Here is a 15,409-nt window from a genome sequence, read left to right as displayed (position 1 = left end):
AGTAGTGCGATTAGCCCCCAGTCCACGCTTTCCGCTGAACCACTTGGCTAACCGGGTCATAAATATCAAGCGAAAGCCAACTGTCGAGATTGGAGAGCCTCCACAGATACAGACACAGATACAGGTACAGGTACAGATACACTCGTAGATGAAGATATTGAAGTTGAATCAAACAATCGCTAAGGGCAAACGCTGTCTCAAGTGAAGGAGTTGCAGTCAGTCGACCCCGTCATAGATCGATATCGTATCCCCCCGTAGCTGTTATCAACTGTTTGCTCAATGAATTACATTTTTGTACTATTCTACCTGATTGTGTGGAGAAGGCCGTGTGTCTGCTGTCATACATTTCAGAGAGCAGTTCAATTTATCACTATGAAGAAGGGGACTTACAAAAGACAAGCGTCTAGCACTTCGTCGGAGTCCCACTCCCCGTCACGGTCCGGGTACCAGTCCTCGACGCTAACCTTTCAGACATCTGATCTGGAGTTTATGCTTAACGACTTTGGATACAACAAGGGTGAGTCCTCCACATGAAACATTTCTCCACTCCATAATTTGTTTCGATTTGATCCCTCTATCAGTGCCCAGGCCGAGCCGCCATTTGCCCTTTATGACTGGGAATGGATATACAACGGATACCACGGACCACTCCGAGAGCTCTCTCTCGACAGAGGTGAGTCTGTGGGGTGGCAGCACTAGTCCCGTTACACTGCACTAGCATGTACAGAACAGTCGTGGCAGAACTGTACGATTCCCTATACAGCTTACAGAATCGATTCGCGCGAAAAACAGCAATCTTGAAACAATAACTAATGCGCATCGTAAATGTTTATGGCCGGGGTAGATTTATAGCTGCCTGGGAAAGTCCCAACCAATGTTAGTCAAAGCCGTAAAGAAAAGCAAACTAAGATAGCAGCCACCTAGGTGCACATGGAATCCTTAGATAGTAGATGGTTTAGATTAGTGTATTCCAGATGGTGGACCCTGACAACAGAGAGGGAGCCCAAGGAAAACGGTAATCGGTCAACATATCCGCACAGCAAGCGCCCACGCAGAGCAGTAGGAATGAGTGAGAGAGACAGTGAGAATCAGAATCAGGGGTTGGACGTACAGCTTCGTTGATCAGCATTGAACTTGACTGCAAAAGCTCGTTGTGGGTGTAGTGGGTCGTTCACATACGGCCGGTGTGTAAATTAAGCTTGGCGTCAGCTGCAGCAGCAGCGCTGCGTCGCAGCTGCACTAAGCACAAGCATAATCCACTGAGCGAGCTCAAGAGAGAGAGAGAGAGAGAGAGAGATAGTGAGCGATCTGCTGCGAGAGCAAAGCCAGTGTCAAAATCTCCGTTAATTGAGTCAACGTTGCTGCTGCGTCTGCTCTCTATCTCTCTCCCTCCGTGCAAGCTGTTTATCTAAAAATTTAATTTGATTTTTGTTCTTGTTCGTCTTGTTTTTTGGCTACCGACTGCGCTGCTGCTATCCACTGTCCACTGTCCACCAATCCCTCTCAATCGTTGTCTTTCTGTGCTTTAAAAGCGCAGCTTACACGGGGGCAGCGCATCATTTATCGTTTGGCAAGTGTGCTGTTCGTTTACGGCATCAACGTGGCCCGACCCCAGGCCCAGAATCAGCATCTCGCCACCCCTCTGCTCCCCCGCACCGCGCTCACTGTGATCGTATTGTTACCTAGCGGCCAACCCGTCTTAATTGCACCTGTGTCGCCGATTGTTAATTGTTGTCCGAAAAAAATCATTGAACGTGCGTGAATTTTTGGGCAGTTGATAAAATTCCAAGACTCTTTTACCCTGTTGCTGTACCCGTTTCTGTGAGTGCCGTTATGTGCACAGTCCCTTATTTGTAATGGAGAACAATAATGCGAGTGAAGTAAGAGCGGAGGATGGTGGCTACGGTAAAACAGCCAAGGAGAAGAAACTGGATGAGAGTGGGGTGAGTGGAGTGCCGTTACAGTTTGTAGGGAATGCAAAGTGAAGCAAGGAGAGCGCAGCAAACAGAATGCAGAGAAGTCGAATGCCTTGAAAGAAAGTGAAGGAATGCAAGAAAGACGAAACAGGGAAGAGAAAAGGAAATAGATGCATGACAAAAACCATAGTTTTTTTTCAGATTGCAAGTCATTTTTTCACACAAATAATTGCACACGCAAATGCGCATTTAATATAAAAACTGAGATTGACTGTAAATTTAACAAACATCAGCTCCAACCAAAATAACTTGAGGGGGGAGGGTACACAAAGAATTGATGCCAAGAACAGCGAAGAGTGAGAGCAAAGTGAGAGCAAAAGCATGTACATACGAACTTATTATCACTTTCAATAGTCAATTGAGAAAGTGCTCTATATGCACGTTTTATGCAGTCGAAAATGCATACAAGAAGTGCATGTGTATTATGGTACATATGTGAATATGTATGTAATGGTAATGTAATTTACGAGCACGACTACTTTATCTATAGAAACAGCAGCAGATTCCATTGACTTTGACTTTTCCGAATGCTTCTGCTTCTGCTTCTGCCTCCAAGGTTTGCCGAGCTCTGTGGGTGCTCTACTTGCAGCCGCGACAGCGACCGCAGTCGACCTTGACTGGCCGCGAAAATGTGTGTCAATCGAATCGAGATCCTTTTATTACCCGCAAATTGATTGAATCAATTACGAAACGCGTAAATCAAAACAAGAATCAAAGAGATGGATTCCCTACAGTGCTATCGACATAGGAATACCCTCGCATATACCAGCAGCCAGGAAATAGCCAAAGTGTCAGTTCACCTTTTCACAGGCATTGAAAACTGTCTTTTAATAGAGCTAACTCTCAGTTTTGGTAGGGTGCATAGGGTAACCCATGCTTGGTTGAGTCTTCGCTACGCCAAGAACAATCATACCCATGAACAAAGAAGGGCATCAAAGAGGTTGACCCACTTTTGCAGCCACGCGAATTCATTTGCCACCAGCACCCAGCACCCAGCACCCAGACCCAGACCCTTTGCACCTGTAGCTTAGTGTAAACAAACCTCAGACAATCTCCAGCAAGTGTCGATAAGCTTCTCTCCACTCATTCCATTGTAATCCGCTGGAACAATGATCTCAGCATCGTCTGCCTGCACAACCCTAGCACATACAAATGTAGCTTCTCCTTTTCTTTATTGTTTGTTAATTTATTGGCTCAACTCAACGTCTAACAACTGTTGGCTGCTGCTGGGGAGAGTGGAGGAGGGCAGAGGCGCCCGGCAAATCGAACTTTAAAGCTCGGGGCCAGCATCAGCTCATTCTTAGTTCGATTCCAAACGCTATTGCCGGCACACGACCGACAAGCAGCTGTTAGCAGAAGCCATCCACAACTCCGACTCTGACTGACGATCGTTACATAAAGTTTGCTATGGCATTTATTACACCTGCAGTTGGCATAGAGAATTGCAAATCAGCTAAGGTGAGTGCGGAGCAGATGTACCCACATAGTGGGAGAGCGCCAGCGACCGTGGTGTGAGCAGAATTCTTAATCCGTCAATCAGTGGACCAACCAGCCCCAGCCACAGCCACAGCCACAGCCCCATGGCCCCCCCAAAGTAAGAAAAATAAAACCCGTTCGCACACCGTTGCTCACCTTGGCCAAGAGACGCGGCAAAACGAAAACGAAAACGAAAACCAAAACATAATCGAAAACGAAACCGAAATGGCTAGCGAAAACGAGACAACTCAAAAGCCGTATTACCCTGAGAATAAACATAGAAAAGCCATCGCAAGAGACACGCCGCTGTCCCTGCATCCAGCCCAGCCCCACCAGGCCGACACTGTAATACCCTAGCAGAAGGGCTGGCTAATGGAAGTGCCACAAATCCATCCATCCATCAATGCTGCCTGCAATTTGAAGAGTTTCAAAGTGATTTTGTGCATTCTCTTTGTTCATCTAAAGAGCAACCCATGGGAGTTTCGACCAGCTGGCAAAGTGGAAAGGTTCGAATTTCAATAAATGATTAGAAAGTTTGAAGGGCTTTGACAACAAGAAACAATAAATGCCGCAGCACCCATGGGCATTCAGGCAGAACATGAAAATTTCTTTAAGTTACAGGGTGTGTGTGTGTGTGTGTGTACTGGGATCCCAAGAATTTGCCAAGTCAGCGAGTGGAGGTGAAACTTTCTTATCGATAGGAAACGGTTTCTGCAGCAGCAGCTGACAAGAGATAGGTGCTGGGGATCTGATAAAGAAAATATGACTCGCATTTTTGATTGAGATTGTTTTTTGTTTACTTCTCATAGCAGGAACTCGTACCGTATCCCAAGTCGGTGGCCTTTATCATCAGCAATGAGTTCTGCGAGCGCTTCAACTATTATGGCATGCGCAGTGAGTATTCCCTTAAGGACTTCCTTCTGATCTGATCACCGTCCTTGTCCATTTGCAGCCATTCTGGTGCTGTATCTCACCAACAAGCTGGGCTACAACGAGGAGACCTCGACGGTGCTCTTCCACGTCTTCACCATGCTGGTGTATATCTTTCCACTGATTGGAGCCCTCATTGCCGATGGCTGGCTGGGCAAATACAAGACGATTCTGTATCTCTCGATGGTGTACAGTCTTGGCGCCTTGATAGTGTCCTTTGGCGCCATTCCGCTGAGTGTCATGCCCACCAAGTGAGTGCTGTGAGTGTCCAGCCACAAATGCAGCTACAATAATCGAATCCCTTCTTTCAGAGCCGTGACCATTGTGGGCCTCATACTGATCGCCATGGGAACGGGCGGCATAAAGCCGTGCGTGTCAGCCTTTGGCGGTGATCAGTTCGTGTTGCCCCAGCAGGCCGTGCAGCTGGCAAAGTTCTTTTCACTTTTCTACTTTGCGATCAATGCGGGCTCCATGATCTCGACCACAGTGACGCCCATTCTGCGAGCGGATGTCCACTGCTTTGGCGAGAGCGATTGCTTCTCGCTGGCCTTTGGCATTCCGGCCATACTCATGCTCGTCTCTGTGGTCATCTTTGTGGCAGGGAAGCGGCGCTATCATATTAATGCGCCCACGGGCAACATGATCTTCGGCGTCTCGCAGTGTCTCAGGAGTGCGTTCAAGGGTTGGCTCAAGTTCCGCAAGACCGCGCCGATGCCCAGCTTCCTGGACTACGCACGACCCACGGTGGGCGCCAAGATGGTGCACGAGACCAAGAGTCTGGGCAAGATACTCATCCTTTATCTGCCCTTCCCCACATTCTGGGCGCTGTTCGACCAGCAGGGCTCCCGCTGGACCTTCCAGGCCACGCGCATGGATGGCCAGGTGCTGGGCTACCAGATCAAGCCCGATCAGATGCAAGTGGTCAATCCGCTGCTCATTCTGGCCTTCATACCGCTCTTCGACTACTTGATCTATCCGCTGCTGGCCAAGTGCGGTCTGCGTCGGCCACTGCAGAAGCTCACTGTGGGACTGCTGCTGGCTGCCCTGGGCTTCTTCCTGTCCGCTGGCCTCGAAATGAAGATGGAACAGGCTGCCAGTGGCGCAGTGCCCAACGATCCGCACACCGCCCACCTGCGACTGTACAATGGAATGCCCTGCCGCTACGAGTTCCTCAGCAATGTGAGCCCCAGGACGGCAGCACAAGACGCATCATTGCGGAGCATCGATCCCTTGGACATGTGGTCCGATCTGTCGCTAATCGTCCGGGAGCCCGCAGAGTACAACTTCACGGCCCATGATCCGGCAGGCAATTGTGGCCAGATTCAAGGCCAGCTGCGTCTGCGTCCGGGCAAGGCGACCAGCTACTTCCTGGCCGACAACGAGCTGCACGAGTTCCATGATGGCCTGGACAGTGTGCTCAACATCAACAGTCCCCCCCTGCTCCGTGCGCTGATCAACACGCCGAAGGGTGAGGGCCCCATCCTGCTCAAGGGACCGGGATACTTTCGCCAGCCGCTCCCGCTGGACAGTCGTAATCTATCGGAGCTGCATCGAGTCGTCGTTGGCTATGGCGAGGTAGACATCAATGGGAAGCGGGCAGCCAGCTTTCACCCCCAAAACGGTGGACTCTACAGCCTGCTGGTGAACGGCGATGCTGCAAGTGGATATGTGAGTAATTTATAATCTTTCATAAGTTTTGCCATATTTATGCGAATGTTTTTCCAGGATTACAAACTGGTGGAGGTGGTGGCGCCGAGTGCGGTGTCCATACTGTGGCAGCTGCCGCAAATTGTTGCCATGACGGCGGCAGAGATTATGTTCTCGGTGACGGGGCTGGAGTTCTCATTCACCCAAGCGCCGAAGAGCATGAAGAGCGTGCTGCAGGCCTGCTGGCTGCTGTCGGTGGCAGTTGGCAACATGATCGTTGTGCTTATCGCAGAGTTCAAGATGGCCAGTTCGCAGTCGGGCGAGTTTGCGCTCTTCGCCTGCCTCATGCTGGTGGACATGGTGCTGTTCCTTTGGCTGGCCCGCAACTATCAGTACAAGGACCAAACGCAGGAAGCCGTGAGCGACGACGAGCCCGCAAAGTCCGTGGGCCAGCCACAGTCCTCCGACATCACGGCGTACAAGAAGGAAGCGAGTCCGCGGCGTGTGGGTGGCATGTATGATGAGGCGACTTATGGCTCCTATCGCAACAATGCCTACGATACTGATTTCTCGGAAGTCTGAGCCTGTCCGGCACTCTGCCTGATACTGATACTGATACTGATACTGATACTTAATCAACAATCATCCTCAGCGAATCCTCAATCGAATTTAGTCTTAGTAGCTCTTGTATTTATTTATTTTACCTTTTTTTTGTATTTTATTTTTAGTCTACTTGTAGCTGCCGTACGCTTTTATCCTGTACTTTCTGTGCATTTGTGCCACTTGTTTTCGTACATGTATAAAAATATTTACACTTCGATTCGAATTTGAATGTTAGCTTGATGGGAGACACGTTTGACACGTGGACACGTGGCCAAGACTACTAGGCTTCAGCTCCACAAATAACGGGTTGCTTCTCGAAGCTCGTGAAAATACTAACTATATCCATCAGGTCCTTACAAATTGTATATTTTTTCGTCTGAGAAGACCACATGGATGCACAAATGTAGCTGTTGCGCTTTACAAGGGAGGGTGCAGAGGGTCCTCACACGCCTCAAAAGCTGCGCAAAGTTTCAGGCAATGTCCGGGTGCTCCCTTTAACGAAGGAACAAAATGTATAACAATTACCTTAATTAGTCTGATTCTGCATTAAGGACTTGCTTATGTTGTAGAAAATAATAAAACCAGACATATGTCCAAGGAGCTACAGAAGGCGACAGAAACCACAAAGAAGCAGCCAAGCGTTCACCTTATACAGCAAATAAACAAATTGTTTAATTTACAAATTGAAAATTGATGTCATAATAAGGACACTTACGCCCAAGCGACAGTCAGTAATGGGTTCATTCAATAGGTGACTGAAGATGCGACCGTACCGTAGTCGCCGGCAATTGGCGCTCTTCTGGAGCCGCCAGCCATACCCAAAGTTAAGCAGCAAGCCACAGGCGAGAACCCGCATATCGATGGGGACGTGGCGGCGCATACTGGCCAGGAACACAGATGAGTTCTGTCGCAATACGACTATACATGGCCTGAAGTATATCAATAATGGGAAATTACGCAAAAGCGACAGGTAAATAACACAAAACACACATGAGAGCACATGGCTACAGAGGATTAAAGGCACTTTATACCTTTTAGATTGTTTTTTGGTGTTGCAATGCTGGCGGTTGTCTCTATGGCCGCCTATCTCATACAGGATGCCTTCGACAAGTGGAACACCACACCGGTGATAGTGGGCATTGATCCGGAGCTCACGTACATCACAAATGAGCCATTTCCCGCCGTCACAATTTGCAACCTAAACCAGGCCTTGGCCAGCAGGGTCGCGACCCTGGCCACTGACTCGGCCGCTTATGCAATGCTGCAGGTGTTGTGCCGTCGCAGGGTGGATGTACAGCGGGTCAGAGAGGATCGAGCCAACTGGGAAGAGTTCATAATGAATGTATGCATGTGTTAATTAGATTTGTTTCAATTTTTTAACGGACTATCTCACTCACAGATATCGCAGCCATGCCAATCGATGGTCATCGGTTGTCGCTTCGGCGCCGACGACTATGAATGTGCGAGAATGTTTTATCCAATTGTCACCGACGAGGGCCTGTGCTGTGTGTTTAACATGCTGCAACCACGCTTCATGTACAAACGCAGGTAACATTGAATTTCTTTCGATTTTGGTAAGCGAAACTCAGCACTTAAACACATTGGTGTTGTTCAACTTTTTGCAGCCAGTTCATCAACTGGCTGTGTGGTCGCTCTTATCGATAGCTGCCTATCGATGAGGCGCGTGTTTGTTGTATCTCATTGTTGTTCAATAAACTACTTAGCACGTGCTAATTAAATGCCAATAATAGCACTAAACAATAAACACTACAAATTTAATAACAAGTAACACAAGCACAGCATCTCTTAAACTATGCACTTAATTTGTTCTTACGGCCAGGGCAACCCTGTTAGGTCGAAAAATATCGATAGTACACTTATTTACAAGAGTTTAATTATTTTAAAAATAATTATTATATATCAAGACCCATTCATAGGAGGTTTTTAAATAGCTCAGACTGACATAAATATTATTAAAAATACTTTTGGCTCGATTGACGCTCAAAAGCCCTGTCGATAATGACCTAGCGCGTTTGAAAGAGGCGCGAAAATTTGAGTATTTGGTATTTTCAATGAAATTAAATGTGCTAACGCATTATTGTATTTCAAGCAAATGAATTTTGCACAAGAAACTGGTCAAAAGCCCCCAATATAGCCTGGATATCTTGTCTATGTTGTTCTTCTTGCAGCGCTTCATTTTCCCAACGAAATATGACCTTACCCAAAGACTATCAGGCTGTCAATTGGCATGCAGAGCTGGGTTACAGACGAGGCCAGTATCCAGGCAGTCTACTGTATCCGCGTCCAGCCCAAGGCACCGGCGAGTCGCTGGGACTGTCTCTGACGCTGGACGTACAGGCCGATGCCTACTACTGCTCCTCATCAAGCAGCATTGGCTTCAAGGTCGCCCTGCACAGTCCCAACGAGTCGCCCAATGTGCGCGAGACGGGCGTCCTGCTGGCGCCCGGCATGGAGACGAAACTTCGCATAGATCCGGCCAAAATCCGCACAGAAAATCATCTGCGACGCGTGCACCGCAAGTACAGGCGATGTCTGTTCCGCAACGAGCTGAAGCTGCGTTGGTTTGCCCATTATACGCAGCGCAACTGCGCCGCTGAATGCCTGTCGAAGCTGCTGCTGCTTCACTGTGGCTGTGTCTTCTTCTACATGCCGCGCCTGCACCGCAACGACAGCATCTGCTCGGTGGGGCAGCGAAAGTGCGTGGAGCGAATACGCTTGGGCACGATTGAGGCAATGGAGTCCTGCCTCGACGAGTGCCTGCCCAGCTGCTTCGATCTGACCTTCAACACGATCACCTACTCGACGAAGATCTCGCACGACGGCTTCGACGTGACCAACCCGAATGTCAGTCTCAACTTCACCGATGCCTACGTGGAGCGCAGCATTGCGGTGGTCAACATGTACTTTAAGGACCAGACATATCGGGCCAGCAAGCAGACAGAGTTCATTGGCTTCTCGGACTTTTTGTGTGCGTAATTGCCAGCGAACCCGAGGGAACTATTTTTGAACTGATTTCTCACATCTTTCAGCTAATGTTGGTGGTCTTATGGGGCTGTTCCTGGGCTTCAGCTTCCTCTCCATAGCCGAATGTGTGTACTTTGCCTTGATACGACCCTGCCGCACCTGCTCCGAGCTGAGGCAACAGCAGCCGACAACAGCAGCGATTCATGCACGGGCAAAAGGAGTGCTTGGTGCTGGAAATATCAACTATATTTCACCATCCAAATGGTTTCAAACCGAGTTGGCTCGTCCCAGAGGGCTCAACTACAACGACAATCGTCATCCCGCTTAGCATTAAACATTAAAATTAATTTCTAAACTAGATCAAAGTACTTGGTGACAATGTAATCCTCGGTCAGCGCCAAAGTTTTGGTGTTCTCGTAACTCAGCATATACTGCTTGGCCTTGCTCTTCAATAGATCGTCAAAGATCTGCAAAAGAAAAACAAAAGCAAAAGCAAAAGAAAATGAGTTAATCAATCGGAGGAGCTGCCAAACTCCCATTCTTTGCTACCTACCCGACTGTCCTCTACATCGAGCAGGGGTCCCAGATCAAACTCCATAATGGGCAGGGGATTGTTGATGAACGTCGCCGCATTGGCCACCTCGGGTATGGCGTTCTTTTGCAGGAAATGCAACTCCCAGAGCGAGCTGTTGAGAGCCTCCGTCTTGACTGGATCATTTTCCTTTTCATTGTAGGGATCCGTGACCTGTTCGGCCAGCGGATCGCCGCGAATTAGCTTCTGAAGGCCGGTGTGGCGTAGCAAAAGGTTGCAGATGAAACGTATCATGATCACGGCATCCTTGGGTGGACTCTTGAGGGCCAGACGTGCAAAGCGCTTGACAAATGCCGCCACCAGATTCTCCGGCAAATGTGTGGAGGTAAGGAAAATGTCCGCCAAGTAGAACAAGCGCGACTTGTACTTGTTGCTGAAAACGCGAGCGTGGAACATTTGGTACAGCTTCTCGTAGACATCCGGATAGGTGATGTTCTGCTTTTGCATCAGCACAAAGATGCCCTGCAGAGCCAGCAGGGCAATGGGTCCATCTGCAAAGGGACACGGCGAATGCATGAAAATGTATGAAATATTTGCGCAGACAAACCATATTCGTGCAGTGAGTTCATTAGGAAGTCGGTCACTCCGATGGGATTCTCCATGTGGGGCAGAATGCGCTCCAGCAGCACCACCAGCACCATGCGATGCAGATCCTCGTCTATGCCATTGCTGGAGGCGATTATGCCACGCCAAATTTTGTTCAACTTCTTGCGAGCCTTCTCGTAGTTGAAGCTGCGGTGCGACTTGTTCGTGTCCACGTGATATTTTTGGGCAGAGAGCACCGCTTTGCCCAAGTCCAATTGGTTGACCAGCGACAGATAGTTCATCGCTTTGATGGTGTCATGCTGGTAGTCGCCGGTGGGTGCCAGTTCGAGGGCGAACTTGATGGCCAAGTTGAGTACATCGAGGCATTTGGTGTACTTGCCGAATTCCTTCAGTACAATGGTGCGCTCTGGGCCATTGATTAGAATTTCGAGAATGCTCTTTAGCTTGCCGATGGGCCAGTCTCCCTCCACGACGGGACTTGTAGCCTCGCCCTTGATCAGGGACATGCACACCTTCAGTGCCATCTGGGTCTCCACCTGGGACGACGAGCCAAGGCGATCGAGCAGCAGAGACCAAGTCTCTGTGTACAGGGAATCCCATTGAAGCGCCTGCGGCTCAAGGGACTCGCGTTTCAGCAAATTCGTGAAGATTACTTCCAGTACAGCCATCAAATCGTTCTGGTCAATATTGGCCGGTTTCTGCTTCTGCAAGCACATTGAATTACCATGATATTAGCTTCGGTTTCAGTCAGTAAATTGAGTTTATGCTGAGACTTACCAAGTTTAGGATAAATTTGGCGAGTGGCGTCGGATCGAAGGGGCTGGCATTCAGCATTGCATTGGCCTGCAGGCGCATCCTACGCGTGTTCTGCTCTGTCAAGCTGGAGCCTTCAAATGAGGCGCGACGTTTCATTTTTGCGGCTGTTTAATCTATGCTCAATGCTTGGTTTAAATTATTTAAAAAAGTCACGTCGAAGAAACACATGAGGCCGTGGTTTGGGACGCAGTGTGACCGGCGCCAGTTTATCGATCAAATATACCGCCTGACCCTCAGAAGTATACCAAAATATACCTTCTCATTTTTACAATATACCAATGAAAATCATATTCCTCGATTTTGAAATTCGGCGCAATATTACTACCATGCTAAGTATTTGTGAAGCTACTATAACTTAAGCCGATTGATGAATAAATGTTCTACACTATTGGGAAAAAGTAAGATTTCCCTTTGATAAGACTGTTTATTAAATGAAGTTACAGCAAAAAAAAAAAACCATAATGGAATATTTGCACATGGTAACTATACATTTGTTACATATCAACAACATGCTGCTTGAGTGTGAAACTTGGCATAATTAATAAAATATTAATTATTATATTGTATTTATTAATAATGGGACGAATAATTTGGAGATCCGGCCGGCAATTGCATTTTCTGGAATATAGCTGTATTACATTACGGTCACACTACGCAGCATCGGCATCATGCCCGCTAAATTTAAGGTTTTGAGTTTTTTTAAGCAACTGTTTACAGCAAATTTGTGTTAATTGGAAAGCCTTTAATGTCAATATCGTGAACTGCAAGTTCAAGAAGGGTTTGCCGCCTCAAAATGTAATAATTGGGCATTGAAACACCAATATCTGTGTTCATTCACAAGTGATGGCTCGACTCATGGCTGTTTTTACACTCTATTGAGCGAAGTGCTCAACGTATTGTCGCTTCGCTTTCGGTTTTCGGATTCGGCTTTGTTTACAAACATTTTGATTCTCGTGTGCCTGTTGCGTGTACCATTATCTGCCACATTTCGCTTGCTTCGCTGTGACCTTGAGTCGCTGCTCTGGCCACTCTGACTTATAACACTACCCTACACAGATTTGGGGCCTCAAGCATGCTGTATGATCATTTTCTGTTCTTAAGCCACTTTTATTTTACAAATTCATGTTTTTCAGCTTTAGTTACTTTCATCTAAATAGAGAAGAATCTCACAGATGGAATATATTGATGACATACTTCGAATGTATTCACGTACACTAAGTGCACTCCAAGCTAAAGTGAATCTAAATAGCTTCAACATTGGATCTGGAAGGGGTATTTTGTTTGCCATTTAATATTAGATTAGAATATTAGAGAACGAAGATTTATTATCGCAAAAAGGCAGAACCAATTGGCAAATTTCAGTTGACAGACTGAACCGCCTTTTGCCTTTTGCCTGCTGGCCGCTGCCTTCTGCTGTTTCGTAAATTGATAAAAATTAAAACAGAAACTTTCTAAAATATAAAAGAGCATTGTTTCTAGTTCTTTGGTTGTGTGTTTCTAGTCTTTTGGCCAACAAATTTGAGTTACTCCCACGCGGCGCCACAAGACATCGTCGTCCGAGCTGCTTCGCTTCGGGCCCCTCTGTGTCCTGTTCGGCATCTGTTTTGGTTTTTCCACTTGGCGACGGTTTGGATACGGAAGGCGCGCAGTTCGCTTGCGAATGTCCTACGCGACGGTTGTGCGGCGGACAAGAAACCGATTCCGAAACTGTTAGCGGGAGCGGGAACAACAGACCTGTTTGAGTGTCACATTAATTCTGAAATTCTAAAAACCCAAAAACTACCCAAAACTCAAGAAATATAACGTTTTTTTCGCATTTTTTTACTGTGTGTTGAGAAGCCAGAAATCTCCATAAAAACTTCAAAACATCGACCAAAAAACAGCAATTGAAACCGCTTGAAATATAATATTTTTTTTGTGCGCTTATTAAACTGATATTCAACTCAAAACAATTATACGGAATTTGTGTTGCGTTTTTCGTTTCTGCGTAATATTCCGGAATGGTCCCACAATCGGATCAGGTGAGTGCCAGATGCTTCCAGCCGGAAATTAAATAATGAGACGCCGCAGTAGGTACCGAAAAGAATTTTAGCCGGCAATTGAATTAAAACGCGACTCGAATACAACAGCGCCCACGGCTACGGTGTGGCCTTGGCGACTTCTGGTCCTTACTTGACGCAAAAGAGTCATTTAATTAGGGTCGCCCCCACGCTTCCTAAACGGTTTAAACTTAACGTACAAAACGGTTGCTCCTCTTTGAGCATTGAGCAGCGAGCAGCCTTTTGTTCTTCGCTCGATTGATGAACCCCACGGCGATAGCATGGCGATAGTATGGGATACGGACAGGTTGGCCCTAAGATGATGCCATAAGAGCTCCCTCGGGCACCCAATCAATTTGTGAACTTGCTACGTGCAGACGTAGATCAAATGATTGTGAAGTTAATGAGCGTTGAAATTCGAGTGCATTATGGAATAATAATTTGAAAGGAGTGAAAGGAGGATCTGCTTGTGTCTGTGCAATGGGAAAACGTCCTTAAAATTATGGAAATATTTATTGCATTCTGCGCTGTGCATTTCGCCTGTAATTATGTTACGATTGCCAATTACCGGTTTAAGCCAGGGGTTAAATGCGAGTATCCCCTTTGCGGCTTACTCTATCATTTGTCTCTATCATGTCTGGCACGCGACATGCTCCGACATGCATTTAAATTCAATTTCCATTCGCCGCCCAATTTACACATTTAATGTGTGTAATTTGCAGCTAAATTTAATTGGCCTAATTAGGTGCGACATGGCCGTAAATGTGACCTGCTGAGGGGATCGAGGCACCGCCGCTCGAGTTGCTCCGTTAAGTGATTCTCGGAGTACAAGGAGGAGCTGCCATCAAGCAAACCAAAGCGTCAGTGAAGTCAAGCGAAATGAAGTGAAATAATTGCTCCTTTCAACTGTCAAATTGTGGATGGCTTGGCTCTCTCTCTCTTTAAATGTTTGGCTAATTGCAGCACATCCTGTGTGCTCCGCTCCAAAGCATCCGACAGACAATGAAGATCCAACAAAAATATTAAATATTAATAAGCAAACTTTAGCTTTGCTCTTGAACAGCCTTCAACCGCCTGATTGATTGTTGCAGATTCATTTTTATTACTCCCACAAATACATATATTTTTTTTCTATAGATTTTCAAACTATTTACAAATCAATAGCGTATGCAAATGTACCTTATAAGTAAGTTCTCTTTGCGGTGGCAAACTTTTGATTAAAATTAAACTCCCCCACAGCTGTGAGAGGGTGTAGAGCCACAACCAACACAACAACAGAAAAGGCTGAAAAAGCCTCTTGTGAATTCTTTTTAAAGCTCCCGAATACGAAGGAATTGTGTACAAGTTTTTCATAATATTTTAACAAGAATTTAACGCTGCAGGCAAGGACAAGGCAGCACACGAGTGGGTTGTCCCTGCCACAGTGCCACAAACATTGTCTGCAGCTGCCGCTCTCCCGCTCTTTCTCTCTCTGTGTCATAGAAAAAGGAAGCCAGAGCCAGATATGGCATTAAAAATGAAAAACCAACTCAAAATTCTCCGTCTCGTAAATGGGAACGCAGCAGCAGTAAAAATACCAAAACGCACAGTCATAAGGCAAAAGTAGGTGGACAGGAAGAGAAGGATGGGTTGCTGGAAACTTTGCTCCTTTTTCTTTGGTTTCTTTTTTTTTTGTGTTTTTTTGTTTGCCACGAGGCATGTCTTGGTCCAGCCTAGGTCCAACTTCCAGCTGCTGCTCAGCCGAGGCATGCAAAATGAACCATAAAGTGCAGTCAGTCAAGATGTTTGGGTGCCGACCC

The 15,409-nt window shown here is 47.0% G+C and overlaps 3 protein-coding genes across 6 annotated transcripts; 2 read left to right on the top strand and 1 right to left on the bottom strand.

Moving 5' to 3' along the window:
- The first annotated feature begins 1,490 nt into the window (after nucleotides 1–1,490).
- On the top strand, nucleotides 1,491–6,855 carry LOC117580992 (peptide transporter family 1). 4 transcript variants are annotated; one of them, XM_034267792.1, is made up of 5 exons: nucleotides 1,491–1,943; nucleotides 4,265–4,346; nucleotides 4,405–4,633; nucleotides 4,694–6,050; nucleotides 6,108–6,855. In XM_034267792.1, the coding sequence occupies exons 1-5, from the start codon at nucleotides 1,857–1,859 to the stop codon at nucleotides 6,609–6,611; spliced, it is 2,259 nt and encodes a 752-aa protein (XP_034123683.1). In that variant the 5' UTR covers nucleotides 1,491–1,856; the 3' UTR covers nucleotides 6,612–6,855. The 4 variants fall into 4 exon arrangements, with proteins under 4 accessions (XP_034123683.1, XP_034123682.1, XP_034123685.1 ...); XM_034267791.1 differs by having other exon boundaries at nucleotides 4,262–4,346; XM_034267794.1 differs by lacking the exon at nucleotides 1,491–1,943 and adding an exon at nucleotides 3,346–3,434.
- Nucleotides 6,856–7,722: 867 nt separating this feature from the next.
- On the top strand, nucleotides 7,723–9,962 carry LOC117581170 (pickpocket protein 28). Its single transcript, XM_034268112.1, has 4 exons — nucleotides 7,723–7,974; nucleotides 8,032–8,180; nucleotides 8,822–9,621; nucleotides 9,683–9,962. The coding sequence occupies exons 1-4, from the start codon at nucleotides 7,891–7,893 to the stop codon at nucleotides 9,943–9,945; spliced, it is 1,296 nt and encodes a 431-aa protein (XP_034124003.1). The 5' UTR covers nucleotides 7,723–7,890; the 3' UTR covers nucleotides 9,946–9,962.
- LOC117581169 (nucleolar complex protein 4 homolog B) lies at nucleotides 9,839–11,766 on the bottom strand. The gene is made up of 4 exons (XM_034268111.1): nucleotides 11,533–11,766; nucleotides 10,757–11,459; nucleotides 10,171–10,700; nucleotides 9,839–10,084 (listed from the first exon to the last, which is right to left on the bottom strand). Exons 1-4 carry the CDS (start codon nucleotides 11,665–11,667, stop codon nucleotides 9,968–9,970), a joined length of 1,485 nt encoding a protein of 494 aa, XP_034124002.1. The 5' UTR covers nucleotides 11,668–11,766; the 3' UTR covers nucleotides 9,839–9,967.
- Nucleotides 11,767–15,409: the final 3,643 nt, after the last annotated feature.

The sequence above is a fragment of the Drosophila guanche genome, unplaced genomic scaffold (genome assembly GCF_900245975.1).
Source record: "Drosophila guanche unplaced genomic scaffold, DGUA_6, whole genome shotgun sequence".
NCBI classification, from domain to species: Eukaryota; Metazoa; Arthropoda; class Insecta; order Diptera; family Drosophilidae; genus Drosophila; species Drosophila guanche.
This window is presented reverse-complemented; position numbering and strand designations above follow the sequence as displayed.